This window comes from Aspergillus novofumigatus (assembly GCF_002847465.1).
Source record: "Aspergillus novofumigatus IBT 16806 chromosome Unknown P174scaffold_2, whole genome shotgun sequence".
NCBI classification, from domain to species: domain Eukaryota; kingdom Fungi; phylum Ascomycota; class Eurotiomycetes; order Eurotiales; family Aspergillaceae; genus Aspergillus; species Aspergillus novofumigatus.
Window position 1 is genome coordinate 4,055,965 of NW_020194275.1, and position 25,109 is coordinate 4,081,073.

The 25,109-nt window shown below is 50.3% G+C and overlaps 10 protein-coding genes across 10 annotated transcripts; 6 read left to right on the plus strand and 4 right to left on the minus strand.

The window, feature by feature from the left end:
• Positions 1 to 216: 216 nt before the first annotated feature.
• On the plus strand, positions 217 to 1,974 carry P174DRAFT_458337 (cytochrome P450; the record flags this gene model as incomplete). The annotated part of the gene is made up of 4 exons (XM_024829645.1): positions 217 to 330; positions 388 to 643; positions 667 to 1,699; positions 1,785 to 1,974. The coding sequence occupies 4 exons, from the start codon at positions 217 to 219 to the stop codon at positions 1,972 to 1,974; spliced, it is 1,593 nt and encodes a 530-aa protein (XP_024686333.1).
• Positions 1,975 to 2,913: 939 nt separating this feature from the next.
• P174DRAFT_458338 (uncharacterized protein) lies at positions 2,914 to 3,747 on the minus strand (the record flags this gene model as incomplete). The annotated part of the gene is made up of 3 exons (XM_024829646.1): positions 2,914 to 2,991; positions 3,029 to 3,265; positions 3,292 to 3,747. The coding sequence occupies 3 exons, from the start codon at positions 3,745 to 3,747 to the stop codon at positions 2,914 to 2,916; spliced, it is 771 nt and encodes a 256-aa protein (XP_024686334.1).
• Positions 3,748 to 5,373: 1,626 nt separating this feature from the next.
• Positions 5,374 to 7,010, plus strand: P174DRAFT_458339 (MFS general substrate transporter; the record flags this gene model as incomplete). The annotated part of the gene is made up of 6 exons (XM_024829647.1): positions 5,374 to 5,440; positions 5,502 to 5,937; positions 5,988 to 6,107; positions 6,132 to 6,387; positions 6,433 to 6,611; positions 6,671 to 7,010. 6 exons carry the CDS (start codon positions 5,374 to 5,376, stop codon positions 7,008 to 7,010), a joined length of 1,398 nt encoding a protein of 465 aa, XP_024686335.1.
• Positions 7,011 to 7,437: 427 nt separating this feature from the next.
• Positions 7,438 to 8,554, plus strand: P174DRAFT_458340 (uncharacterized protein; the record flags this gene model as incomplete). The annotated part of the gene is made up of 3 exons (XM_024829648.1): positions 7,438 to 8,015; positions 8,042 to 8,148; positions 8,301 to 8,554. 3 exons carry the CDS (start codon positions 7,438 to 7,440, stop codon positions 8,552 to 8,554), a joined length of 939 nt encoding a protein of 312 aa, XP_024686336.1.
• Positions 8,555 to 8,689: 135 nt separating this feature from the next.
• P174DRAFT_510673 (alpha-ketoglutarate-dependent dioxygenase AlkB family protein) lies at positions 8,690 to 9,683 on the plus strand (the record flags this gene model as incomplete). The annotated part of the gene is made up of 3 exons (XM_024831703.1): positions 8,690 to 9,097; positions 9,160 to 9,614; positions 9,644 to 9,683. Exons 1-3 carry the CDS (start codon positions 8,738 to 8,740, stop codon positions 9,681 to 9,683), a joined length of 855 nt encoding a protein of 284 aa, XP_024686337.1. The 5' UTR covers positions 8,690 to 8,737.
• A 182-nt stretch (positions 9,684 to 9,865) lies between these two features.
• Positions 9,866 to 10,210, plus strand: P174DRAFT_458342 (putative cytochrome b5; the record flags this gene model as incomplete). The annotated part of the gene is made up of 2 exons (XM_024829649.1): positions 9,866 to 10,001; positions 10,047 to 10,210. The coding sequence occupies 2 exons, from the start codon at positions 9,866 to 9,868 to the stop codon at positions 10,208 to 10,210; spliced, it is 300 nt and encodes a 99-aa protein (XP_024686338.1).
• On the minus strand, positions 10,085 to 12,118 carry P174DRAFT_439479 (putative AMP-binding enzyme). Its single transcript, XM_024826815.1, has 4 exons — positions 11,761 to 12,118; positions 11,373 to 11,712; positions 10,851 to 11,349; positions 10,085 to 10,795 (listed from the first exon to the last, which is right to left on the minus strand). Exons 2-4 carry the CDS (start codon positions 11,698 to 11,700, stop codon positions 10,240 to 10,242), a joined length of 1,383 nt encoding a protein of 460 aa, XP_024686339.1. The 5' UTR covers positions 11,701 to 11,712; positions 11,761 to 12,118; the 3' UTR covers positions 10,085 to 10,239.
• Positions 12,119 to 12,336: 218 nt separating this feature from the next.
• Positions 12,337 to 14,306, minus strand: P174DRAFT_458344 (uncharacterized protein; the record flags this gene model as incomplete). Its single annotated transcript, XM_024829650.1, has 6 exons — positions 12,337 to 12,659; positions 12,713 to 12,863; positions 12,910 to 13,411; positions 13,458 to 13,902; positions 13,954 to 14,161; positions 14,223 to 14,306. The coding sequence occupies 6 exons, from the start codon at positions 14,304 to 14,306 to the stop codon at positions 12,337 to 12,339; spliced, it is 1,713 nt and encodes a 570-aa protein (XP_024686340.1).
• Positions 14,307 to 17,076: 2,770 nt separating this feature from the next.
• Positions 17,077 to 18,828, plus strand: P174DRAFT_403030 (tannase and feruloyl esterase; the record flags this gene model as incomplete). Its single annotated transcript, XM_024823970.1, has 1 exon — positions 17,077 to 18,828. One exon carries the CDS (start codon positions 17,077 to 17,079, stop codon positions 18,667 to 18,669), a length of 1,593 nt encoding a protein of 530 aa, XP_024686341.1. The 3' UTR covers positions 18,670 to 18,828.
• A 2,072-nt stretch (positions 18,829 to 20,900) lies between these two features.
• On the minus strand, positions 20,901 to 23,421 carry P174DRAFT_458346 (Zn(II)2Cys6 transcription factor; the record flags this gene model as incomplete). Its single annotated transcript, XM_024829651.1, has 5 exons — positions 20,901 to 21,510; positions 21,559 to 22,031; positions 22,081 to 22,236; positions 22,284 to 23,106; positions 23,174 to 23,421. The coding sequence occupies 5 exons, from the start codon at positions 23,419 to 23,421 to the stop codon at positions 20,901 to 20,903; spliced, it is 2,310 nt and encodes a 769-aa protein (XP_024686342.1).
• Positions 23,422 to 25,109: the final 1,688 nt, after the last annotated feature.

Consider the following 25,109-nt stretch of genomic DNA (forward strand, 5'->3'; position numbering starts at 1 on the left):
CTAAGCACCGTCAGTGCATGACGGACTTGAAATATGTAATATCCGAAGTGCACATCGTATTCGATGTGTGATCGGTTTGTACAGCGGCTGCGATACAGTCGGAGCTATTGTGACTACCAATCTGTCGGACGAGGAACCGGGAACACTCCGTGTCAATTATATAGTTTCACGCATCTCTTCCCCTTTCATCATCTTTCTGGCCCGAAGCGGTTCCTCATGACGACTGTTGCCCGTCTTTCCGGATCTTCCTGGGCTCACGTCCACTATGGAATCAAGTCTGGTCCGGGGACCCCACTTGTCTCAACCATTGCGATACTGATCCTGATCGTGGTGAGCTGAATGCCAAGGTCCGCATGAGAGGCCCATCCTAACGTGTATGTCATCAAGGCTCTCGTCACTCGGGCAGTTTATCTGGTCTTTTTCCACCCTCTGGCTAGATTTCCCGGACCAAAGCTCTGGGCGATTTCGCGCGTTCCATGGGCATACCATGTTATCAAGGGCGATGTCTGGCACTCCATGGACGATTTTCATAACCGTTATGGCTCTGTCATCCGTATTGCTCCGGATGAGCTCTCGTTCATCTCACCGACGGCTTGGAAGGACATATATGGCGCACGCCCCCAGTTGCTGAAAGACCCGCGCAGTCAAACCCCCCATTGAATGGAGCGGACTCGCTCTTCACGGCGGTGGGAGAGGAGCACCGACGAATTCGAGGCGCGTTCGTTAACGCCTTTTCCGACAAGGCGTTGCGGGACCAGTCTCGGATCATGGAGGACTATAGCGGGCAATTCATCAACCGGCTGAAAGACGAGGCCCTCGGCCATGGGCAGATTCTGGATATCCATGCATTCGTTGGCTCCGCCATCTTTGACATGATTTCCCACCTCACTTGGGGCGAGACATCTCAGGCCCTTCAAGAAACGACCGCGACCAAGTCTCCGGACTGGATTCGCCGTTTCTTTCTCCATGCTCGGTTCAGCACGCTCCGAAATTGTCTCAGCCGATTCTCCCCGCTGGACCACATCCTCCAGTCGGTCTTCCTCCGTGTCACTGCCCGCCAACGAATTGCAAACACCAAGTTGACTTTTGAGCGTATAGACCGCCGCCTGGCGGCCGGACATTCCTCCACGGGGGATTTCATGGAGCCAATCCTTGATCGGATCACTGAAGATCACAATCGCGCCTCCAAAGGGTCCATCACCAAAAGTGAAGTTCTCACCAACGGGGTCGCGGTCGTCATTGCCAACTCACAGCTGGGTACCATCGCCGTTACTACGGCCATCTACCTGCTCCTGTCCGGCCACCCGCGCTGCTTACGGCGGCTCGTGGACGAGGTCCGAAGCGCCGGTTTTCAGACCGAAGCCGGCATCCGTGTTGCTTCGACTCAGTCACTACCCTACCTCAATGCGGTCATCAATGAAACGCTGCGTCTGCATCATCCAACCCCGGGAAGCCTTCCGCGCATCGCCCCAGACGATGGTATAATGATCGACGGCCACCTTGTTCCCAGGGATACCGTTGTCGGGATTAGCTTATTCAACATCCACAGACGGCCGGAAAACTTCACTCGTCCCCTCGAGTTCCACCCAGAAAGGTTCCTGAGCAAAAACGACGAGCGGTATGATGGAACCTTTGCAAACGATCGACTGGATGCTTTCCAGCCCTTTTCAATGGGACCGCGGAACTGCATTGGAGGAAAGTAGGTTACTGTTTGCCTTTTCTGTTCGGGGACTGTGGGGTGGGAGTGTTAATGCAGTATGACTGACCGGCCCTCTCAATTTTAGAGTATTCCTGGCCCAGGCGAGGGTCCTGCTTTCGCGGCTGCTGTGGACATTCGACATGGAACTCGCGGAGCCTCCAGAGGCGGTAGCAAATTGGTTGAATCAAAAGGCATGGCTCGTCTATGAACCAAGATCATTGCGGGTGAAGTTGACCCTAAGGTCGGATCGGCCCAACGAACTTTTGCAGCGATGAGTTGGTTGTCATGGCTTGCTATATACACTCTAGCCAGGTGATAATAAAGAAGCGCAGGCCAGTAAGTAGATTATGATCGAGTGGATAGAAGAGTATCGCCGTAACAATCTCCCTTCTCTTGTATTCCCCTTAAGGCTCCATGAACTTGAAATGACTGGATAAAATCTACACAATACAGGGAAGGATGGGAGATATATCATGGAAATGATAGTCTTGCTTGTGTTGGGAGCATTAAGACTGGTTAATTAGATAGGTTGTCTTGCTACATAGAGTTCGTAGCAGGTTACAATATCTCCTGACTACATCACTGGCGAACCCCTCAGCAAAGCCTGGCCGAAGCTCTCTATAAATGAATATAGAAATATAGCAAGGCAGGCTATGGAGTATCTGCTATAACTGCACAATTTCTAGCTTCAGATATTCGCTTGTTTCACACTCGAGATTTACTCATGCACTGTGCGCATTTGTCTTTTTCTGGTTCTCTTCTCCACCTTTGATGGCAAAGCAGCTGCTTTCAGCTAACTGCTCCCTAGCACATCCGTCAAAGTCGTCGGGTGAGAGAGCGTCTCGCGATGGATCTCGGCTTGATGAAGCTAGCGGTATTAATGGGAATCGGCCTGCGAACTTAGTAAATTACCCCAGCATTGTTCAGGATAGGACTACCTCCCTTGGTACGAATGTAACTTACAAGACCAAAACTTTTGAGAGCAGCGAGAGTAATTGGATTGGTGGCACATTTGGTCAAAATTACTAGTACCTAGACGATATGATAAAGATGAGCTCGCATTGTCATCTACATCTATCCGTGTTCTCAAAAAATAAGAGAAGACTTCGATTGGCTCACCGAGTGGCGAAGTGAAATCGCTGGTGATATCCTATACGGCGTAGCGCCCAATGCGTATAGCATACTCCATTTGACAACATCGGAGCCGAGGGTGCTCACCAGCTGGGAGGTATCCAATATTTCCGCCAGTGGGACTCAGTATCAGCATCCTTGAACTTCTCAATCCCCCCCAACTCCATCCTCATCCACATCCCAATCTCCCTGTTCTACCCTTTCCGCCCAGCTCTGTAGCACCTTCCAGAGCTGCACGTCGCGAAGATCCGTGAAACCCGTGAACCCAGACTGATAGAGCCCAAAGGACTGATCGGTAGGTATGGGGTGCTCGCTCTCAGGATTGATGCCCATCTGCTCGCCGTCTGATTTGCGAGCCCACCCGTGCGCCCCAAGCCCGTATGGAAGCACGAGGACACACCCGTCACTGAAAGCTGTGTTGGTTCTGGGCACGACCTCACTGAGGTAGAGCCCCGCGGGACCGTGGAGCTTTCATTTAGCGGTGTCCACGAAGGATATTGGCCGCCGAGCCCATCGATATGGAATATGCGGAGGGACATGCCTTCCGGCTCGGACTGTGAGGATTGGTAGGGTTGCTGGTCGGGCTTGTTTGGGAGGTAAATCCCAGGGGCGATGTACTTGATGGGAATTGACCAAGCCGCAATTCTAGTCAAGAATTGATACGCAAAGCTGGACGTAGGTAGGAACTCCTGATTCAAGAGATCACACCACTGAAGATTTTTTTCTTCTTTCGGCGGCTTCTGCGCCGGTAGTCGGGTCTCAATCGCGTCGAGAAGTCGCCTCATGGAGATTACGGATTTCTCCAGATCAGCGTCGGAAAATGCGCGGATCCTCCATGAAGGGAATGACTCTAGGGTTTCGTATTCTCCACTTATTTGACAGTCAAGAGCTGTAAAGATCTTTCCTTCATCAATCATTTCGAGATATGCATCGAGAATAACCTCGAGGGGTTTCCATCCCCAACCTCGCTCACATATCGCCGTTATATCTGCGAGATCGCCGACAAATGCAGCTGTTGATGTCGCTTGGTCAAAGCTCAAGAAGTATGAGCAGAATGCAAGTCTATATATTTGTACATATGGATAACTCACAAGATGCCCTGCTGATCTCCTGCTTTATACGCGGTAGCGTAGTAAAGAAACACAAAGCGCTCATTATCTAGGTATGCTCCCCGCTCTGACACCGATAGAAGACCTTCACTGTTCACCAAACCAGCCACAAAGTAGAAGAAAGAATAATCAGGATTTTCTTCACATGGTAAGAAGCGTGCTTGCTTGAGGAAGGCTACCAAGGATGGCGATAGTCGGTTTCGAGTGTCCTCGGGAGGTGCATTGTAATCCCACCATGTCTGGGAAGGGAGCTCATCAGCTCGTCTGCCACTGCCCACCCATCCTCTATAAAGTATCTCATTGTGTAGAGCCGAACATCGTTCGTGGTCCATGCCGTCCAGGTTGCGACCTGGATTCGCCGCAGAGATCCGATGGCTGGATCTTGTCTGGAACATGAAGAGGGATATAATATCTGATCAGGAATCCTGCTAGAATATTGCATATATCAAAAGTTTGTCTCTCATGTATACCGTGGCTGGAGATCGCGGGCGCTGAATTGAATGTTGGTAACTAGTTAAGTGATGTGACAGTTGATGAATCAGCCATCCATTGGCGTTGTGTGGAGAATTTCAGTCTGAAACTCCTCATCCGTCCGACTGAGGCACATGTACCCAAACGACACTAAGCCGCGATGTAGTAGGCATCATTTACGCCATTTAATTCTTTTTATAGGCTAGAAAACCCTAATATTTATCCTGTTTAATCTCCAACCAACTTCAGACCAATTACCTAGTCTTCCTCGCTAAACATTCCACAAATGGTCAATGATTGTACCAACAGCACGATCTGCCTCGTCATAGACTTGAGCAGCCCTGCTCCATCCATCCTGAACAGCCGTACTATTTAGTTTTTGAAACCTGGAAGTCCACCACTAGATTGATTCAACGGCTCATTAGTCCCCGTTGGAAGAATCCGTGTGTATGTGTTAATATCAGTAGTAATGACCATGCTTGTGCTGTACCTTTGAATGGCTCCCAACAGACGTCGGCCGGTTGATTTCTTGGCCTTGCGCCATGACAATCCAGCTACCAGTTGCAGTGCTTCCGATAGGCCTGTTGCCTAGGACCAGCGAGAGCAAACACAACAGTACATGGAGTATCTTCATAGTGCCCGGAGTGGAGGTGATGGGCATTAAGAAACCGAGAATCAGCGTGGTTGACGGATAGTCGTTCTTTTATGGTAGATTGGTAGCCTAAGAGCGCCCGACTCCGGGCATACCACGCCTAAAACATAGCCCGGATTGGTGGTTGTGGTCCCCGGAGTTTGAAGGTCGATCCCCGGAGGACTGCCGCTGCTGGCTTCCATATTCGGTCTTGACATGGTGGGTGCATACGACCAATTTCCGTCTGGAAAGGAACTATATTTATGGACCTTCCTACATCTCTATCCTTTGGAACATCAATTGTCAACATACATTAGCAACAGAAAAGCTTCATGGCTGCCGAGTCGAATCCGAGGACCAGCGAGACCCAATCGGTCTCTTCCCAGGGAGGTACGAAAGGTGAGTTTTCTTAGATGCTTTTGTCTGTATTCTAAGAGAAAATAACAAATTCAATTAACAGACACCCTTCCTGGTGAGAAACACCCCAAGGACAAACATGTCTACATCGCGGATACACTCCCTCTGCATCGACAGATCCCCTTCATCCTGACCATCTGCTCGGCCATGTACACGAATCAGCTCGGACTGGGCCAAACAATGGACATTGTCCGTGTCATTGGAGATTGGTACGGAATTACCAACAGCAACGAGCTGTCATGGTTGGTGGCCGGCTACAGCTTGACCATTGGCACCTTCGTCCTGATCGCCGGCCGACTGGGCGACGACTTTGGACATAAGAGAATGTTCATCATCGGCATGGGCTGGTACGCACTGTGGACGCTCGTCTGCGGTCTGGCCGTCTATTCCACGCAGGTTCTCTTCATCTTCGCCTGTGTCTTCCAGGGAATGGGACCAGCCGTGATGCTGCCCAACGCGATCGCCATTCTGGGGCAGTCGTACGCCCCGGCCCACGCAAGAACATGGCTTTTGCATTCTTCGGCGGCAGTGCGCCCTTTGGTGCCATCTCCGGCTTTGCAACGGGCGGCCTCTTTGCGCTGGCCTGGTGGCCGTGGGCGTACTGGAGCGCGGCCATCGCACTTGCTTGTCTGGCCGTCTTCGCCGTCTAGTCCATCCCGCCTCAACCGATGAGTACTACATCCAAACCTCGGACAATTATCCAGAAGATCGCACATCTGGACCTCTCAGGTTGCATTACTGGCGTGGCCTCGCTGGTTCTGATCAATTTTGCGTGGAACCAAGCCGCCGGGGTCAGCTGGCAAGAACCATACGTCTATGTGTGCCTCATCCTGGGGTTCCTCTTCGCGGCCGCCTTCTTCTGGGTGGAACTGCACTGGTCTAAAGATCCCATCCTGCCCCTGGCGGCTTTCAACTCGGATATTGCCTTCGTGTTAGGCTGCACCGCCTGTGGCTGGGCGACCTTCGGGATCTAGGTATACTACGCTGCCGTCTTTGTCATGGAGCTGGATAACGTCAGCCCTTTGCTCCTCGCGGCCTGGTACAGCCCAGTAATACCTTCGGGACTCACTTCAGCACTGGCAGTGGGGAAGCTGCTTGGTCGCGTCTCAGCCGCATGGGTCATGGTCATCGGCATGGTGGCGTACCTGATCAGGTCAGTCCTCATTGCCACGATGCCGACGCACCAGATCTACTGGGGAATTTCTTCTGGAGTGTGCTTATCATCTGTGTTGGTATGGACTCATCTTTCCCCGCTGCGACAATTATCTTCTCCGATGCTGTGCCGCTGAAGTATCAGGGTATCGGCGCTAGTGTGGTCATGACTATCGTGAACTATAGTATTTCGCTGGGGCTGGGCTTTGCTGGGACGGTGGAGCGCGAGGTCAATCGTGGGGGCCACACCTATGATGATAAGAAGAGAGGCTATCGTGGTGCATTCTACTTTGAGGTTGGGTTGGCCGGATTGGGCTTGATGATGAGCCTGGTCTTTTTGGTCAAGGATCACCTGCGTAAAAAGGCCAAGAAGGCAGCTGCGGATGATGAGAGTGCTTAAGAAGAGTGCAAGTAAGGCGAAAGTGGGAAGAGGAGGTTATGGTCCAATGTTGGTGCATGTCAGACAGTGAATGAATTAGACCTTTGACTATTGCTAATTCCTTACCTTTTCTCTCCCCTCGTAGTTTTATTTTTTAATTTTGACCCCTTCCTGCCGTGTATATCTTGAAAGTCTGCTGTTGCCTGGCAGGAACTACTAAATCCAAACACCCTCGTATAGTCTCACACTAAAACTGTCAACCACGGATGACCCACCATAGACAACCAAGTATAGCCAATTGTTGTCTTTTAGTTGAGTATAACCCACGCAGCGGGGACTCTACCTGCTTAAGTTTAGCGGTGATTTTATTCTCCTTAAAAGGGGCATCCACCCTGGACAGGAAAACAGGAAACAACCAGCACACAATACATACAGAGAAATGAGCAGCATGGTTGAGCCATTCAATGATATCGAGGCATGGGCCTCTATGGAGAGCCTTTATGACAAAGCAATTCATTCACCATCGGAGATAACTCAGGAAGAGAAACATGCTATACTGGAATGGCCATCTTTGGAGCAAATGGAGGAGACAAGTCAAAAATACGTTGGCAAGTCTTTGCAAGATCTCATTCATACAGCGGCCAATGATCCACGCGCTCTCACCTATGCGGAATGCCGCTTGATTGATGAGGATTTCAAGATACTTAGAACTCTTGATGGTGTTAAATACAGGAATGACCGAAGGAAACTCATGATCTGGCATCAGGACCTGTGGAACAAGTGGCAGCAGGCAAGGGCTGCTGTATTATCACCAGATGAACTCAAGGCCATTGAAAACATCAGACAACCTGAAGTCTATCTTGCGAAGCTGAAAGCTTACTCAAACCCCAATGCAGAGAGATACTGGACTCATCCCCCAGATTGGGTGCAGAGAATTCTTGACCGTAAGGGCAAAGGCTGGGGGTATGTGGTCTACCATCCTTCAATCATTCACGAGGAAGAAGGTACCAAGGTGGCATGGAGAGCGTGTTGGGATAATTTAGTGAACTAAGTTTTCACCCGGTCATGGTTATCGGCGGCGAAGAAATTCAAGATTCCAAGATCCTTGATTTTGTTGATTATGAAGCGGAACTGGGCCGGGTGGATCAGCTTCGAAGGTGTGCACTCTTACGGATGATTCTTAGTACCTGCTAACTTAGGCTGTCAGGGACTTTCGCGACCGTCGAGATAAAGGTAGTCTTAAACTAGGTGCTCTTTTGAATGTATTCATCCATGTGCCTACGGAATGCCGGGACACCTATCTATGAGAAGATGGATATTCTTGGGCTTGGGCTATTGATCCTGACTGGTCGTTACCAGGTCCCAACGCTGATGGCTACGACGGGCGTGTTAAGGTTACCTGGGCTCAACTGTTTAACAAATTCTACGACCTAATGTCGACCAACAAGGTCACCCTGAAGGAAATCTGGGAAGAGTTCCACGAGGTCAATGAGAAACTCCATGATGGGCCATTGCCTGGCTGGCTCTCCTCAAAGTTACCCAAAGAGGTTTGGCCAGATAGTTGACATATTATAAGATGTCCAGACCGGTTTGACATTACAAGCTGGGTGTTTCACCTTGGAGATGGAGCAGTATAGACGTCTGGATGTTTATGGCAAATTAGGGTTATCTTATCCGTTTCAACGTGACATCATCCCTTGATCTCTTCACGATCATCTGCATCTACATCACTCCATCTTCAGACGACAATGGCTAAACGGACACTGGAATCCTTCTACAAGCCCATCAGCAAACCGAAGAAACCGCGCATTGAGGACAATCCTCCATCATCCTACTCCCGTCATCCAAGCTATCCCTTCGCCATCGCGGATCTTCCCCCATCCATCGCCGACGCGCTCCCAGATCTCCCAGCCACCACCCCTCGCAGCATCACCAACCAGCCGCACCTGGATCTACTCTACTACCAACCTTTTATCCCGTCAACCACCGCCCAGGAGCTCTTCCACTTCCTCCGTCGCGAACTCCCCTTCTACCGCGTCCAGTACACCATCCGCCGCGGCCCGACCACCACCCAGATCACCACCCCGCGTTTCACCACCGTCTTTGGCGTCGACGATACCTCCCTCTTCACCCATTCACCCAGTGACTCTACCTCCCATCTAATCGACAGCAAATCCCAAACCCCCATCCCACCCACCAAATACAAATCAACCCCCGCCCCATCCCGCCCTGCCTCGACGCCCTCCGCCAACGCATCGAGGCCGCTACCAACGGCGCAGCTTACAACTTCTGCCTGGTAAACTACTATGCCTCAGGGGACGACAGTATCGCCTACCACTCGGACGACGAGCGCTTCCTCGGCCCGAATCCGTGCATCGCGTCGTTGTCGCTCGGCGCGAAGCGGGATTTCCTCATGAAGCATAAGAGCGCTGACGGTGTTGAGGCAGAGCCGGTCAAGTTGGCCTTGGCGGACGGGGATATGGTTGTTATGAGGGGGGAGACGCAGGCGAATTGGTTGCATTCGATTCCGAAGAGAAGAGGTAGCAGGGGAGAGGCGCGCCAGGGGAGGATTAATATTACGTTTCGGAGGGCGGTTGTGCCTGGTGGAACGGAGAATTATTATAGGTATAATGTGGGGAGGGAAAAGTATACAGATGGAGTGAGGAGGAGGGGAGGATGGTAGAAATCTCCTAATATGCGATATGTTGTAGCAGTTGCTGTATGCCAGCAGGGATGTTTGCAAGGGCCAACCAGGATTATTGCAACTGCATGGTCAGCTTTCCAGTCCCCGAGGCAGGGATACGTGGTCAGCATGAATACCCCGCTCAGGCTGACTATATATGTCAGGTCTTTCTGGCGATGATAGACCAGTCAGCATGGCTTCTTCGCTTCCTATCTATTCGCTGCAGGATGTCTCACAGCATAATACTGCAAAGGACCTCTGGATAGTAATCGACAAGGAAGTTTACGACGTCACCCGGTTCCAGGCAGAGCATCCCGGGGGTGAGAAGAGTGAGTTATCTACCGATAGACCAAGAAAGCAGTCTGACAAGACAGTCCTGCAGAAGGTCGCCGGAAAAGATGCAACTGACAAGTTCCTCGAGCATCATGACGCATCAATCCTCACCCGTTATCGAGAGCGCTTGCAAGTTGGAGTCTTGGTGGAGACCAAAGCTCAGGAGCCAAAGAAGGGTTTCCTCAGTAGACTATTTCGCGCATGATCTATCCTCCCCCTGTATTTAAGCACGGTCTACAGCTTCGGCCTCAATCCAGCCTCAATATCCCTCTTACTATCCTCCCTCAACACCCGCTTCAGGATCTTCCCACTGGCAGTCTTCGCAATGGCATCCACAAACTTGACACCCCCAGTCAGCGCCTTGTACCTCGCCAGTCTCTCCCCAAGATACTTCCTCACATCCTCCTCCGTGAGCTTCTCGCCTTCGCGACCAGGCCGTCTAACCACATACGCCCGAGGATACTCGGTATCCGCCCCAGGAACCACCACCCCAATCACCGCCGCATCAACAATAAGCGGATGCCCCAGAAGCACAGCCTCCAGCTCCGCCGGCGCAACCTGAAACCCCCGGACCTTGATCAGCTCTTTCCTCCTGTCGACAATGTACCACTTGCGCGTGCGCCCGTCGCAGTAAGCGATATCGCCTGTCTTGAACCAGCCCTCGTTATCGAAGGACTCGGCGTTGGCGGCGTCGTTGCGGAAGTACCCCGGTGTGACAATGGGCCCTCGAACGCAAAGCTCGCCGCGGACGTCAAATGCGGAGATGTTGTTTCCGTTTTCGTCGATTAGTCTGAGCACAGTTAGTGAAATGGCTTAAGAAGGTAGAGGGAGGGGGGCGACTGTACTTGGCTTCGAGATTCGGGACTAGCCGGCCCACGGACCCCGTGTCGTCGTCTTCCGGGTACGTGAACATCGTGGCGATGGCGGAGGTTTCTGTCATTCCCCAGACCTGGGTGAACGGCGTGCCCTCTTTGAGGAGGGTGTGGAACCGCGTTTGCACTTCTTTATCGAGCGGGGCGGCGCCGCAGTTGACGTTCTTGATGGAGTGCAGGAAGGGCCTGGTCTGCGAGAACGGAGACGCCAGGATGGCGATGGCCATGGGCGGGACGACGGCCAGGTCGGTCGCCTGGTATTTCTCGTTGGCCACCAGGTACGTCTCGAGATCGAAGCGGCGCATCATGTAGACGGTGTGCCCGGCTTTGATGGCGCTGAAGTGGGTCACGATCGCGGCTGCGACGTGGAAGACGGGCATTGCGACAACGCGGGAAACCTGGTATGGTCGGGGATGCACCTCGAAGACCAACTCGTGCTGCGCGATGAGGTTGTGATGCGTGATGGTCACGGCTTTGGGAGGCCCGTCGTCCCACTGCTGAATAGTCGTGCGGCGGTGGTTTCCTTGGCTCGTTGCAGGTCGTTAAAGGCTACCCAGTTCTCTTCGCCGTGGTTGAAGAGATCCTTCCATGATCGCCGACCGGCGGGTAGTACTTCCTGTCCAAGGACACTGAAGATGAGCAGATTCCCTTCGGGGATGCCTCTCTCCTTGACGGCTGCAAGAACAGACGTGAGAATCTCCGGCTCGGAGACGACAAACTTTACGTCTGCGGCCTTGAAATGATGCACTAGCTCCATCGTCGTGTAGGATGGGTTGGTACCGGTGTAGATACCGCCTGCGCCAACGATGGCCAGAACCAGCATGCAATAGTAGATCTATTATGCATTAGCCTTGCCAGGGATATCGGAGAGGGTGTGTGGTACATCATTGAAAGAGTGGATGGCAACGCAATCGCCTGGTTTGACTCCCCAGGCGCGTAGTCCGGCAATCAACTGACGGACGATCTTCCGAGCCTGAGCGCAGCTGATCGATCGGGAGGGATTATTGACATCAACGTAGATCTGTTATCGTCAGTATTTGGCTTCAGCTTTGATGTGGTCTGACCGTCTACCGGTCGGTTGGGATCATATGTATTGTCGAAGATGTACGAGATGACATCCACAGAAGGGAGGAGGACGCGTTCCGCCGGTTCAAAGATCATCTTGACGTGTTGACAGTGTAATTGAGGAGTCTAGCTACTGTGGTGTGGAGTGGTTGGAGATTGAGGTTATCCAAATCGACCTGTTGTTTGGCGCACGGTTGTTACCCCGCTCCGCCGAGCCCTCAACTCGCGGTGAATAGGTGCCTGATCGACGGCGTCATGTGGACCCTGCAGTTTGTGCTCATGCATATTATTCCAATGTAGTAAGCTTGTATTTATACAGATGAACCGATGAACCCACAGCAGGGGTCATCACCTCCAGATTATGTATACGAAACAGGTCCGCTAGGTACCTAGATTACCGTCCCCATTGGGGAACATTCAGCGCCATCCCCATGATAATCCCACTAATGAGACCAGCACACGGCAGCGTCAGAACCCAACCAAGGAAGATCTTCGCCAGCTGTTTCCAATTAATGCTCTTCAGATCCATGTTCACCAGCGCAACACCCAGCACAGCACCGGTAATGCACTGCGTCGTGGAGACAGGCAGACCCAGCCGCGACGCAAGGAGGACCGTAATCGCAGCACCGAGTTCCATGCTGTACCCGCGGGTAGGAGAGTGCTTGGTAATGCGGTTGCCGAGACTGCGCATGATGTGGTAGCCGAAGGTCCAGAAGCCTGGTCTCGTCAGTAGAGAGGACTGCAGTCAATAGGGAGGAAGAGAGACTTACCAACTCCCAGGCCTAAACCGCCAACAGCCTTGATCCAGGTTGGGGTATCGGTTTTGGCGGAGGCCACGCCGGTGTGCCAGGTCATGTACTCGGTGGTGAATGGGCCGATGGCATTGGAGATGTCGTTTGCGCCGTGGGAGATGGACATGATCTGCGTTGTTAGAATAGGTATCCATGAGTGTGGGGATCATAAGTACCATAGCAGAGCAGACCTGCGCCGTTGTCCAAAGATGCTCAACCTTGTTATCGAATTGGGGAGCCCGGCGATGGATATGATCCAGACCCTTGGACTGGTGGTGGATGACGTCCCGGGTAATACCATACGTGAAAACAAGCTTGAGGGTCGCGTAGATGCGCTTAGGGTGGGCCCAGGGCAGCGAGTCCAGAGCCTGGAGCTCCTTCTGGTGCTTTTCTGCGAGCTTCGCGTCGGCACGCTGGGCTTCGCTCTCGGCGGTGTCGCCGTCACCCTTGATTGGCTCGATTTCCGGGCTGACGAGAGTGGACTGCTGGCCCTCGGTGACGGAGCCAAGGGTATCGGTGTCGCCCTTTTCGTCGGTCCCTTTCAGGTCGCTCTCGTAGTAGTTGGGGACAATGCCCTTCTCGGGGTTGCCGGGGAAGTAGAGGGTGTAGCCGTCGCGCCAGAGGAGAGGGCCCATGGGGATGTGCCAGAACCGGAGGCGACGGTCTTCCTTGACAAGGCTGTATAAATTAGCACAGCTCTAGAGACCGAGTGAAGGTGACCTACCTGCGCCAGTAGTAAGGCACAAAAAAGACAGCGCTGATGACCCAGACACCGGCAAAGACACCAATGATGATACCGCAAGCCTTGCCCGCACCTAGGTCCTCGAGTTCGGGAACGCCATGTCCACCACTGATGACAATGAACAATGCGAGAATTCCAGCGGTAAGAGCATAGTAGAATGGAAGAACGCGCAGAGCCCACTTCATCGGGTCCTGGCGCGAATGCACCAACAACCGGATACTCATGAAGATGATAGCACCGAATCCAGCCGAGATAACGGGCGCAATACCCCAGGAGGCAGCAATCTGAGACACACTCTGGGACTTCCATCCCCAGTGAACAGGGAGATCCGAGGCGATGGCAACACCGATGAGAGCGCCGACAATGGACTGGGTGGTGGAGACGGGGAAACCGAAGTAAGTGCAGACGGTAAGCCAGATCGAAGAGCCTATAACACGTCAGCAACGAAGAGGTATCTAAGCCCGGCAATGAGACGCACCAACTTCAGCCACCACCATGGCCATGATCAGAACTCCAGGCGAGTCGAGGAAGCGGTCGATGGAGAAGACACCGCTGCGGATGGTCGAGGTGACCTGCTGTCCAAGGGCAATGGCACCAATGAATTCTGTGATGGTCGCGAGGATACCAGCTTGGATCAAGGTCAGAGATCTCGAACTGACCGACGTCGCGTAAGAGTTGGCCACATCCTATCGAGGAAGATGTCAGTACAGGGTCAAACGAGGGAGGTTCTAAGGAAAGGAAGCGTACATTGGCACCAATACCCCAGACAGAGATCAAGAAGAAGATGGTACCGACGGCAAAGAGCCAGTCCAGGTCGTGATAGACAGCCATGCTGGTTGTTTAGACAGCAATGTCGAGTCACGACGTGTATTGATGCAGGACGATCCACCGGGGAGAGAACGTTGCCGGGAGGGACATCCTTTATACACGTTAGGGGTAATATCATTCTCTCATTCATGCTGAATTCTAGAAAGAGACCACGCGAACGCCAAATCCTGGCCATGTGGGAGTACCGACCAGCGGCAGAGCATTGCATTAGACAATCCGACCATCAAATCACAGCGCCGCAGTTCAAAGCGTGCACTCACACGCAGTTCCAATTCCTCGACGAACCGTGATTACAACGACTCGCAGCACAGACGTATGTCACTGTCCAAGACACCAAGCGGAGTCTTCGCCAGGAGAAGCTTCCTTGTCGAGGCCCCAGCGCCCCGCCAAGTCCTCCGCTACGCTTGGCGTAATTTCCCTTAGGTTTGCGGGGCATATCAAGGTTATCCGCAACGGAAACGATGTGGGTACAAAAAAGTGGACTGCTGGTCTCTAGCAGCAAACGAGATGCAGATATGCAAGCACGAGTTGTGCGTGCTCCTGTCATTGATTCTAAGCTTCCATAAGAAATGACAAGGAAGTCCAAGCAATGCCAACCACGTCTGGTTCGAGAGATTGCCAAGACTGAGGTTGTGGACGATCAATGCAGCAAGAGCCCACGTGTGGTGGCGCTTACAGAACGAAATGTGTTGATTATGGGTCTATGGCTCGTGTTCTAGTGGATCACAGGGTACTATTGTAGGTGTTCTGAGTTTGACTATCGCATAGGCCGCTTGGTTTGGGATCGATTACAGAGAAGCCACTTTGCTGCCACTTACATCGCAGCTTCACGCCATGGCTTGAGATTATCTTGGGATGATTGGTCTCCAGTTCTCGATTCCTTGATTGCGCATTTGCCAGTTTGATAATGAGAAAGATATTCCAGTATTAAAGCCGAAGGGGATTACTGGCATTCTTATCCGCACTTTATAGCAAGACTCCAGAGAATTGTGCTTCTTTATAGCAATTGTCAGAAAAGTCATCCACAGTTTTAGATACCCTAAGCAAGGGCTGTAGTCATTACATGATTATATGATTCAGTTCAGTACGCGCCGTAACTACACAGTATAACAGACACCACTTAGACTTGTTCAGGGTCACGAACTAGTGGGAGGAAAGCCAGACTAATAAATGGACTTTCAGCCAGTGCACAAGTACCATACCCCTGTAACCCAGACCCTGAGGCCCGGTCGCAAATGCATAGAATCCCGTTCTGACGAACGGGCACGCCTTTTGTCAGATACATCAGCGAGACCGAATCAACTTGCCCGCTGGGTGCTCATGCTGTTCAACAGCCCTCGCGAGGTCTTATCCAAACTGGACACCAGCTGTCAGTCACGTGACTTTTGTACTAACCAATGTAATAACCCACGCTGTCACATGACCCAGCCTCCCCTTTTCATGTCCGGCCACGATGCGCCCCCAGTTAGACTTCTTAGCGATTTCTTACCGTCCAAACCTAGGTCATAGGTCGAACCGGCTTCTAGCCCGTGACAACTATCCTACTTCCCTTAATATTTTAGAAGGTAATTAATTATGAAGTAGATATAGCCTTAAAGAATATAAAGTTATTTCTTAAATTTTTAAGTAATTAAGCTATAAATATATAGTTCTAGTTAATGTAAACTAGAATATATATAAAATAGTAAAAATACAATGTATTATTCTGATGACTGAGCAGCTTTATAATCAAAATTATATAAAAAGTTGGGTCAAGTTAGGTCTTAATGGGTTTTATTAGGGCCCCAGCATTGGGTCTGGGTTAGGTCTGGGTTAGAGAAGTTCAACCCAGACCCAGGCTGGGTTGGGTTCTGGGTTGAGACCTTCGACCCAAGTTGGGTTATGCGGAAGTCTAATTAGAACTATAAAGGATGATCTATAGGGCAGGATAGATTAGCCTGTTGACTAGGTAAGAATCAGGAATGGTAGAATATTAGGCCTGAATAGTATAGGAAAATAGTAGATCACTTGATAACAAGACTAGTCCTTGTCTTCTCTAATATCAGACAAGGGTGACACTATATATCTTCACTGCATATCCTAGATGCTTGCAGTGATGATACGAAAACAGTCCAAGGCCTGAAAACAGAAGACTGAGCACAATGACAATAAGGGGTTAAAGCATAGCACTGCTTAATCCATTACACTCCGAGGTTGAGTTTCTCTGGAGAGAAATTCCCTGGAATATTGGTGCGCTTTCTGTCTGGATCCGCTCAGGGTAAAGATTCCCAATGAATACGCGTATTTATCAGATTGTGCTAATACGTAGTATGATCTTGGGCCCACTCGGACGAAAAAAAGGAAAATATTCCAATACGCGTATTGAGTAACTGCGTAGGCCGGGTTTATTGCGGAACGGCCACCAATAGAAATGGTCCAAAAACTACAGAGCCAATTACGCGAGACAGCAGGGTCGCCATAACGGTGATCAGTGGGGTTTTTAAGGGGTCGTATTGTAACGTATATGGCTCAAAAGAACGAATTCGTATGATGGATTAGACAGTGCATACCAGATCAAGCCGCAATATCACTGTGGTTTGACAGTAGTTGGAGCTTGGATGACAGTAATGGGCTATGATAATAACTTGTTTGATGAAATGGAAAGGATGAATATTGTGGGGCTCAGCTGTTTCCTAAGGTCCAATTCATCTAGAGAGTACGTCTATATAAATCGTTACAACCAGCTCATGCCGATAATCAAATATCCTCTCCGTTACTCCAGTTTTCAATCAATATGTTGGTATCCCTGAACATCTTGTCCTGTCTAAGTGCGATTCTGGCGGGGCTGGCGTCCGCCTCCAGATGCTCGCCCGCCTTTATCGACAAGCCGGACTTACTCGGGGCTTCAATTATCAATATCGAAGCAGAAGAAGCCCATAACTATTCTGCTGTCAGTATTGCCCCGGGAAGCAACGAAGGCGGCCGATATACCATCAGTTTTTGCAACGTCACAGTTACCCACACTCATTCTGGTTGGAACGACACAATCCACACTCAAGTTTGGCTCCCACTCGAGGGTTGGAATGGTAGATTCCAGGCGTTAGGTGGTGGAGGTTACAGCGTCGGGTTTGGTTCCACATACCTCACATATTCAGTCGCAACTGGATTCGCATCTGCCTCTAGTGATGGAGGTCTTCCTGGTGGAAGTGGAACAGACGCTATTCCTACGGACCTATCCTGGGCTCTTAGCAGCAAGAACAACGTTGACTGGCTTCACCTGGAAGATTATGCTGCAACGGCGACAAACGATATGGCTGTGATAGGACAGCAGATCACCAAATCTTACTACCAAAAGCCAGCAAGTTTCTCCTATTTTGCTGGATGCTCTGGTGGCGGTCGACAAGGGCTTCTGATGGCGCAAAGGTACCCGAACGTTTTTGATGGAATTTTAGCGATCGCTCCAGCTGTCAATATACAAAACTTCATTCCTGCTGGTATGTGGGCCTCACAAGTCATGAATGAGCTTGGCCACTATCCGTCGCCATGTGAGATTGAGGCGTTCACAAAGGCAGCAGTTATGGCCTGTGATCGTCTAGACGGAGTTGAAGATGGCATCATCAGCGATCCAGATCGCTGTCATGTTACTGCTTATGACTTGGTTGGAAAAAAATACACCTGCAACGGGGTCCAAAGAGCATTCACTCGCTCCAGTGCAAAGGTAATCCAAGCTGCGTGGTCCGGTTCGCTTTCGGTCTCCAAGAAATATGGCTGGCCTGGGGTTAACCACGACGCCACCCTTGGCAGCCACTATCTTCCCACCGAATGTTCTACAAACAACACATGCCACCTTAGCCAAAGTGCATTATTTGGCAGCTGGATCAAATATCTTGTCGCCAAGGACCCGGAATTCGAAATTAACAATATGACTCGAAATGAGTTCTTGGAAGCCTTACACTATTCGGCAGTTTACTACACATCTATGCTCGGAACGAATGACCCTGATCTCTCCAAGTTCAAGGCCAACGGCGGAAAAATGATCACCTGGCAAGGACTGGCGGACGAGGCTATCCCGCCGAATGGACCAATCGCATACTACAAGGAGGTCCTCAAGAACGACCCCAAAGCTCAAGACTTCTATCGATTCTTCGAAGCGCCTGGTGTTGGCCATTGTTATGGTGGACTCGGACCTATCCCGAACGGGGCGATGTCTCAACTCATGGAATGGGTCGAAAAAGATCACCCTCCTGCTACTCTGCATGCCACCAAAGGCAGCAACAACACAGCTAGAGACCTTTGCCCATATCCCCTTCGACAAAAGTTCATTGGAGGAGATCCCCGAAACGCAACCTCCTTCACCTGCACTGACGAATATTCGACCAGGACTTGAATGGGTATTTCCAGAGAATCCATGATTGGTAGCATGGACAGCACTTTGAAATCATGCCGTATAATCTGTTGTCCTACCTTGTCCTTTGTGTGTATCACACTTTACTTTCTTTTATTTTCGTGCTTTTTGGCTTCTCGGTTTGCATATGTGCGTTCTAATAATCAAATATTTTCGTCTCAAATATCTTCGGAAGCATTGGGATTATTGCAGATTGTATATTGCCATTCTTGCCAGAGAGCCATTTTCGGCATTCCAAATTGTCGTGCTTCTCGTCAGTGCTTGCTTCAGTGTTTACAAGATCAATGTTATCCAGGTTGGTGTATGTTTGACATTACAGTTGTTGTAACACTGTGTATCACAGTGTTTTTTGGTATCTTCCAACCTAGCTCATCACATCCGATCATTCTCCAATCAATCAATGTGTTTTCGTCTTCGTGCGTACTGGTAGGAAACAATTACTACCGTTCGCTCTCTCCCTTTGCTTAGATAGTATATTATCAGTCCTTGAGAGAGGGAGAAATATTTGGGCAGCGAGCTGGTCGCAGATCATCTTGTTCAGTTATCGCCTCTCTGTCCGCGGAACCTGATTAGATAGAGACCTCTTTGCTATACGCGTATCACCGCGTTTCTTTGTCTTTCCGGAACAGCCAGACGCCAGACTAACCATTCACCAGTTGCCCCGAAGTTGATCCGAATTACGACTTTCTAAATTTCGGTGGGTTGATACGATACCTGGTTCCTTTCTACCTGCCCTTAGGTAGGTACGTAGTGTGACTGAAAAAGGATTTAGTTATAGGTCCCAGTGATTACTGGGAGGAGTTTCTGAAAGCAGATCTCGAGAATATGTTACAAACAAAAAGAAAGCGCCACCAGCAAGTTCGATCTAAAGGCACCGCAATTATAGTATTAGTAAATGACCAGACACAGAGCCCTCTCAAAAAATTATGCAGCTCTATTAACATCAATTAGACGCCAGTCAAGAAGCAACTACATAAATGGAGTAATCTGCTTCGGATTAGAAAGAGGCTTAAGGTTACTATTGCCTTTAACTATAGGCAGGATGATGATGGTACACCAGGAAGAGGAGACAAAAGGAGCTGTGTATCAGCGACCAGAAGAATACTCACTAAGCATGAGGCACAGATCAACGCGGAGGAAGAAAGAACTAGACAGCCCTCAAGTTAGAATCTTATATATGGGTTAATGTGATGCAAAGCTCGCTCATATCCTTTAAAATCCAAGTAGTGCTGGGAGGATCCTACGGATAAGAAGCACTATAAGCTTAGGGCCCCGCATCTTGGACGACTTGTGGATTATATTGATGACAGTGGCAGCTAAGAGAGTCATGACAACATCCCTAATGATATCCACCAAGACCTGGTCCTGGAAAGTCAGGCAGGAAAGAAATCTAGAAAAGCAGACAACGTACCAGCAACGGGGTGCCATATACTCCAATCTAGCCAGCCATTAAATTATAATCTCATAATATCACCCACATTCATTGACCCATCCACTTCCACTGCCACTTGCTCCATGTCTTGGAGTATTTGCTCTATATAATCACCCGCGCCACTGAGTTTCAAAATATGTGCAATAGCACGGTGGACGCCGAGAATTGGAGAAGCATAATGTACCGTTATATTACCAAACACATTCCCTCTAATCTAATCAGCTACAGACTTATGGCAGTCCCTCGGCGGTGGCAACGTGATACTGCAAGCTGAAAAGCTATTAATCCGTTCAGTCGAAGGTGGTAGTGCCACGCAACGAGTCAGCTCGACAGAAGAAATCTACTCCAATGGATGACGGGTACGGAATTTGCCCGGATTCTCCTTTGCGGTTGCGGCGCACGCCACCTGGATGAATTATCGAGCTCTGACCCAGGTGAAGATTGGTCTGGGACCGGTGATTGGGTGTATAAGCTTTATCGAGGGTTGGCTGATCTTACTAGTGCAATACAGTCTAGACGATTGTATGTGGCTGGCGCTCGGCTTGAGGGCGTGACTGTTGAATTTGGAATGGTGGATAGCAGACAAGATAACAATGTGCTCTTGAGCTGCTACATTATTATAGCGGATGTTTGACAGAGAATTCCATCATCATGTTGAATTCTATTCCGATCGTTAGACGTTATGTGGACATCATATGTTGAACCAAAGTCAATAATGTGCGCCGCTGGAATATCAGGACCCTTAAAAGTCAAATAACAAACGCCTACTCTACCTGAACATCTAAATTCTTTCGTTAAGCATAAGTCCGCCTACATGATCATATGAAGCAAATGTATCAAGCATTGCACCAAACTCCATCGAGCCCATCCCTGCCAGTTCTGGTCTATACGCAAATCCTGCAGTGGGAGTACTTCCAACGAGAAGTCCATATTGTTCGTAAGACTTTGCCTGCGCTTCATGCATCTTCATGTTGAAGTTTCCATCTGTGGGAAAGGAGGATAATCCCCCGGAGGGATCACCTATGAATGAGACAGGAATACCTGCATTCAATGAAGAGCTCTCGAGTATCTCAGGTCCAAAGGTCGACGCAGTAGAAGTGGTTGTGAGACCTGGAGAATCAGGTATAGAATTAGGTCTGGAAAGCGATATTTGGTGCGCGAAATAGCCATCGTCTAGCGTTTGGATGCTGAGAGCGATGTTGCTACAAAGACCGGCCATGTAGGCGGCTTTGGACGCTTGAGATGTAGGGGAGGATTTGGTGGAGAAGAAGTTCATGTGGGCAGCGAAGGACGAAAGGAGCTCGGTATCGATGCGGTGGTCTTGCTGGTACTCTTTCATGATTGCAATGAAGAGCTCGAGGAACAACGTCGTGGAATAATTCAGGCAGATACTGGGACTAATAAGATCAAGATGTCCACTGTTCCCGCGAAAGACATACCTTTGATACAGTGCAAATTCAACGACGCTATCGCCACGGGTATCGCATGTCTCCTGCAATAGGCGAAGGCCGGCCCGCGCATATTCTAAGCGTGAGCTTCGGTTGTTGGATGTATGTTCCAACCTTTGAGTCAGGACCCGAAGTGTACAGAGTGTGTAGCGCAACTCAGTGAGGCGGAAGGCTTCTTGTGCTGTCATAGTGCTTGCAGGAGAGAGGATATGTTTGTGTTGGATTTCCCAATCGTCCAATGTTCGGTTGATCTGCTGAGCTTGACGAATGATGTAGTCTCGCCCCTTGCGAGCAGTTCGTGCGGAGTAGAGACGTTGGTACACGTCTTCTTGAATATGTGCCAGAGAGATGTGTGCAGAACGTTGATCCCGTGGGATATGCTCCGAGTTTGCCACTGGGAACGGCAGCCCACAGTCATACGATGGAAGAAGGCAAGGCTTGCCGGCCACGAAAGACGCGTGCTTCTATTCCGTAGTTAGCAGGGGAAAGGGACAAAACAATAGCTAGGCTTACATCGACGATGAACAATGACCACCACAGATCTGTCTGTTCTGCATTCTCCGAATCCGAACTGCTTTGATGGAGGCCGATGGATTTGGCTAGCTGGCATGCCTGTGCAAAGACTGTCTCGAAGGTCGCGAGAGAAAAATACTTCAGGGCGATCAAGGCCTGAGCATGTTAGTCCATGAATACTGTCAATCAAGAAGAGCGCCTACCATGCTCAACAGTGCCTGCACGTTAGCCAACTGCGGTCTCAAAAGTCTCTCGAAATTGTTGTACCCTCGTCGATAGTTTAGTAACAGACTTTTGATGAGCTCCTCTTCCAGTATGTTGTGAGTGATCGAACCAGCTCTAGTCGCTGCACTATATCTTGCATCCAGTGTCTGTAGAAGGATATTGTTGAACGAGATCACCCAGGCAGGGTCCGGACTGTTGATACTGGGTCCATATTGCTCTTCGATTGCTGACGTGACGCTCTGCCGGTCGTAGATGGGCAGAAAGGGACTCAGGCATGCAAAATATGTTTCTAGACAGCTCTCCAGAAGTGCTCGTGGTGGTAATGAAGGCAGCAGGCCATCTGACTCTGGTATCGACAGGATTGGGCTTTCTCTGGTCAATTTCTCAAACAATTCGCTGGATTCTTGAAGCCGTGACTGCAATGAACAAGTCTGGTCTGGTATGAAATCCGGTGAAGCTGGACTATATTGGCTGTCCGAATTCGAGAACGGTAACAACGATCTCAGTCTATCGCACGCAGCCTGGGCCTCTGTATATAAAAAAGTGATAGGGGTTGATCCAGGGAAGGTATGGTCATTGCATTGTTCGGAATTCGTTTCTAAAGAAGCATCTGTGAACGTGTTTCCGTCCGTAGGTGGACTATCGTTGGGGTCGGTATGACTGTCGTCGGACGGGATAACCGAGCTTTGCCGTGTAGCAGCGTTTGACGGCGTCTGCGAACGCTCTACGGCTGACAAGCAGCGAAGCACGGCCTCTTCAATCTTCCCGAGACGGTTTCCAAGTACTTCGACATCGTTCACCCTATACAGGCACAGGAGATTAGAATGATTCGGGTCAATTAGACGATACAGAAAACGCAAAGACGAACAGTTTCTTGGTGTGATTGACTCGCTTCCCCTTGTTAGAAAACCCACATGCGAGGTTGGATTTGCGACAGCTCGAGCACTTGGGATATTCCTTGTTGCAACGGACCTTCCGGATACGGCACTCATCGCAGGCCTCCCTGGACCCTGTTAACGGCGGCACGTTCAGGACAGTCGTGTCGTGAGACCCTGGCTGACTGGGAACAGACTTCCCCTTGGTCCGTTTCGCTCCTGTCTGGTGCTGTGTACCCATTGTGTAGTACAGAAACAAATACGGAATGGATGATTTCGCATGCAAAGCAGAAAAAGGGGAGAGCAAGACGGTGATACACTGGGCCAAGAGTCGAAATGATATACACAGCGCACCACGGTATAAATGATCTGGCGGGAGAATCCACCAGAAATACGAGAGGACTCAGCAGACACGAAATCAAGGCTGCGGAGCGGCTCGAATCCTCTGTCAGCACGGGGGATAAGACCCTGATCATCATTTAGAAGATGATGATCGGTATATATTCCGTACGGACCGTCCTTGTCCGACTGGATGGACATCAGTAACAGTGCAGGGGTCTCGCTTCTCAAACCCTGAAAGAGGAATAATCGGCAGGACATCGAGGGATACCCCTCCCACTTTTCGTGGAGTAGAGGACCCCGATCCATGTGAAGGGGGAAAGCCAGATGTAGTAAAAGTGGTCGTTCGTAAAAAAGAACGCAGCATACTATGCCGTTTCAAGGAAATGTGTGGACACCTTCCGGGCGGATGAAGCACTCAATCCGAAAAGGCATATATCCCTGTCGACCAGGGGTATTGTAACATTCATCCAGAGCCACTCCCTTTTGCACCGGCCCATCGTGACTGGCTGCAGTGCTGCATAATCGAAGGTGTCTACTGCAGCGGATGGGCGGCATCAACCTCCACATCCACATGTATTCGTTGCACGACCTCGTGGCTGCAGAAGGATCCGAACCCTTCACTCTCCAGCAGTGCTTGGACGGCAAAAGGCGAACTGAACGGGTGCCGTCGAGCCTTCCAGAATTTCGTTTCTTCGTCGTCTGACTGTAGGTTATGCTCGACCTCGAACAAGCTTCAGATTCAAGAGTTGTGGCTGGAACTCAGTATTCTACTCAGATAAGGAAGGTTCGTTGTTTCCCACATACCAGCAATTTTGGAAAGGCCCTTTTGAAGTGGTTGGACATTGCAGAACTTCCATTAGCTACTAGTCGAAGAGCAACCGGCTGTGCATGAGACCCTTGCTGTCTTGCCAGGTTTTACACCTGCAAGCTGAGATGGAGATCTTTTTGGAAATTCGGCAATAATACGCAACCCAGAGACCGTCGGATAAACTGCGCCAGACTGCAACAGATCTTACTCGGGGGTTGGAAGAAGGAGGGGCGGCGGGAAGAGTCCGGGTTCCGCCAAGTCGAGGAGAGACATCTTCAATCTAGCAATGGCGTTAGGGGCTTCGGACTACGTGTGATTGCGGACATTTCCTCGGACTTTCGCATTCTGCAGGATAGAGAATCTCCATTGCAGGCTCGCAGCTCCGTAGCCCAAATTTTAGCACCTCCTAGCCGGAATGGGTAATGCTCGGAATGCAGAATTGTCGAGATGGATTGCCAAGTGCAGCCATCAGAGTGCGTGCTCGATTAGTCTCTGATACTTGCCAATCATCCTCCACCGTCTCTGGCGCTCTTTCGTATTTCGCTTAGCTCTCAACGCGGGAGATTGACATGCCGAACGATCGATGTAACCTGGTAAGATCATACTCTAAGGTGAATCGTGTTTCAGTGTCCGGAAAAGTCAGTCATGATGAGTGAATATGACGATAGCTCGGCGAGGGTCAGTGCCGTAAGCTGAGAAGAATATGCACGATATATTCCTCATGTGGACAAGAGGTAATATTGAGGGATGCGTCTTATCTTGATGATGGCGTGCAGAAA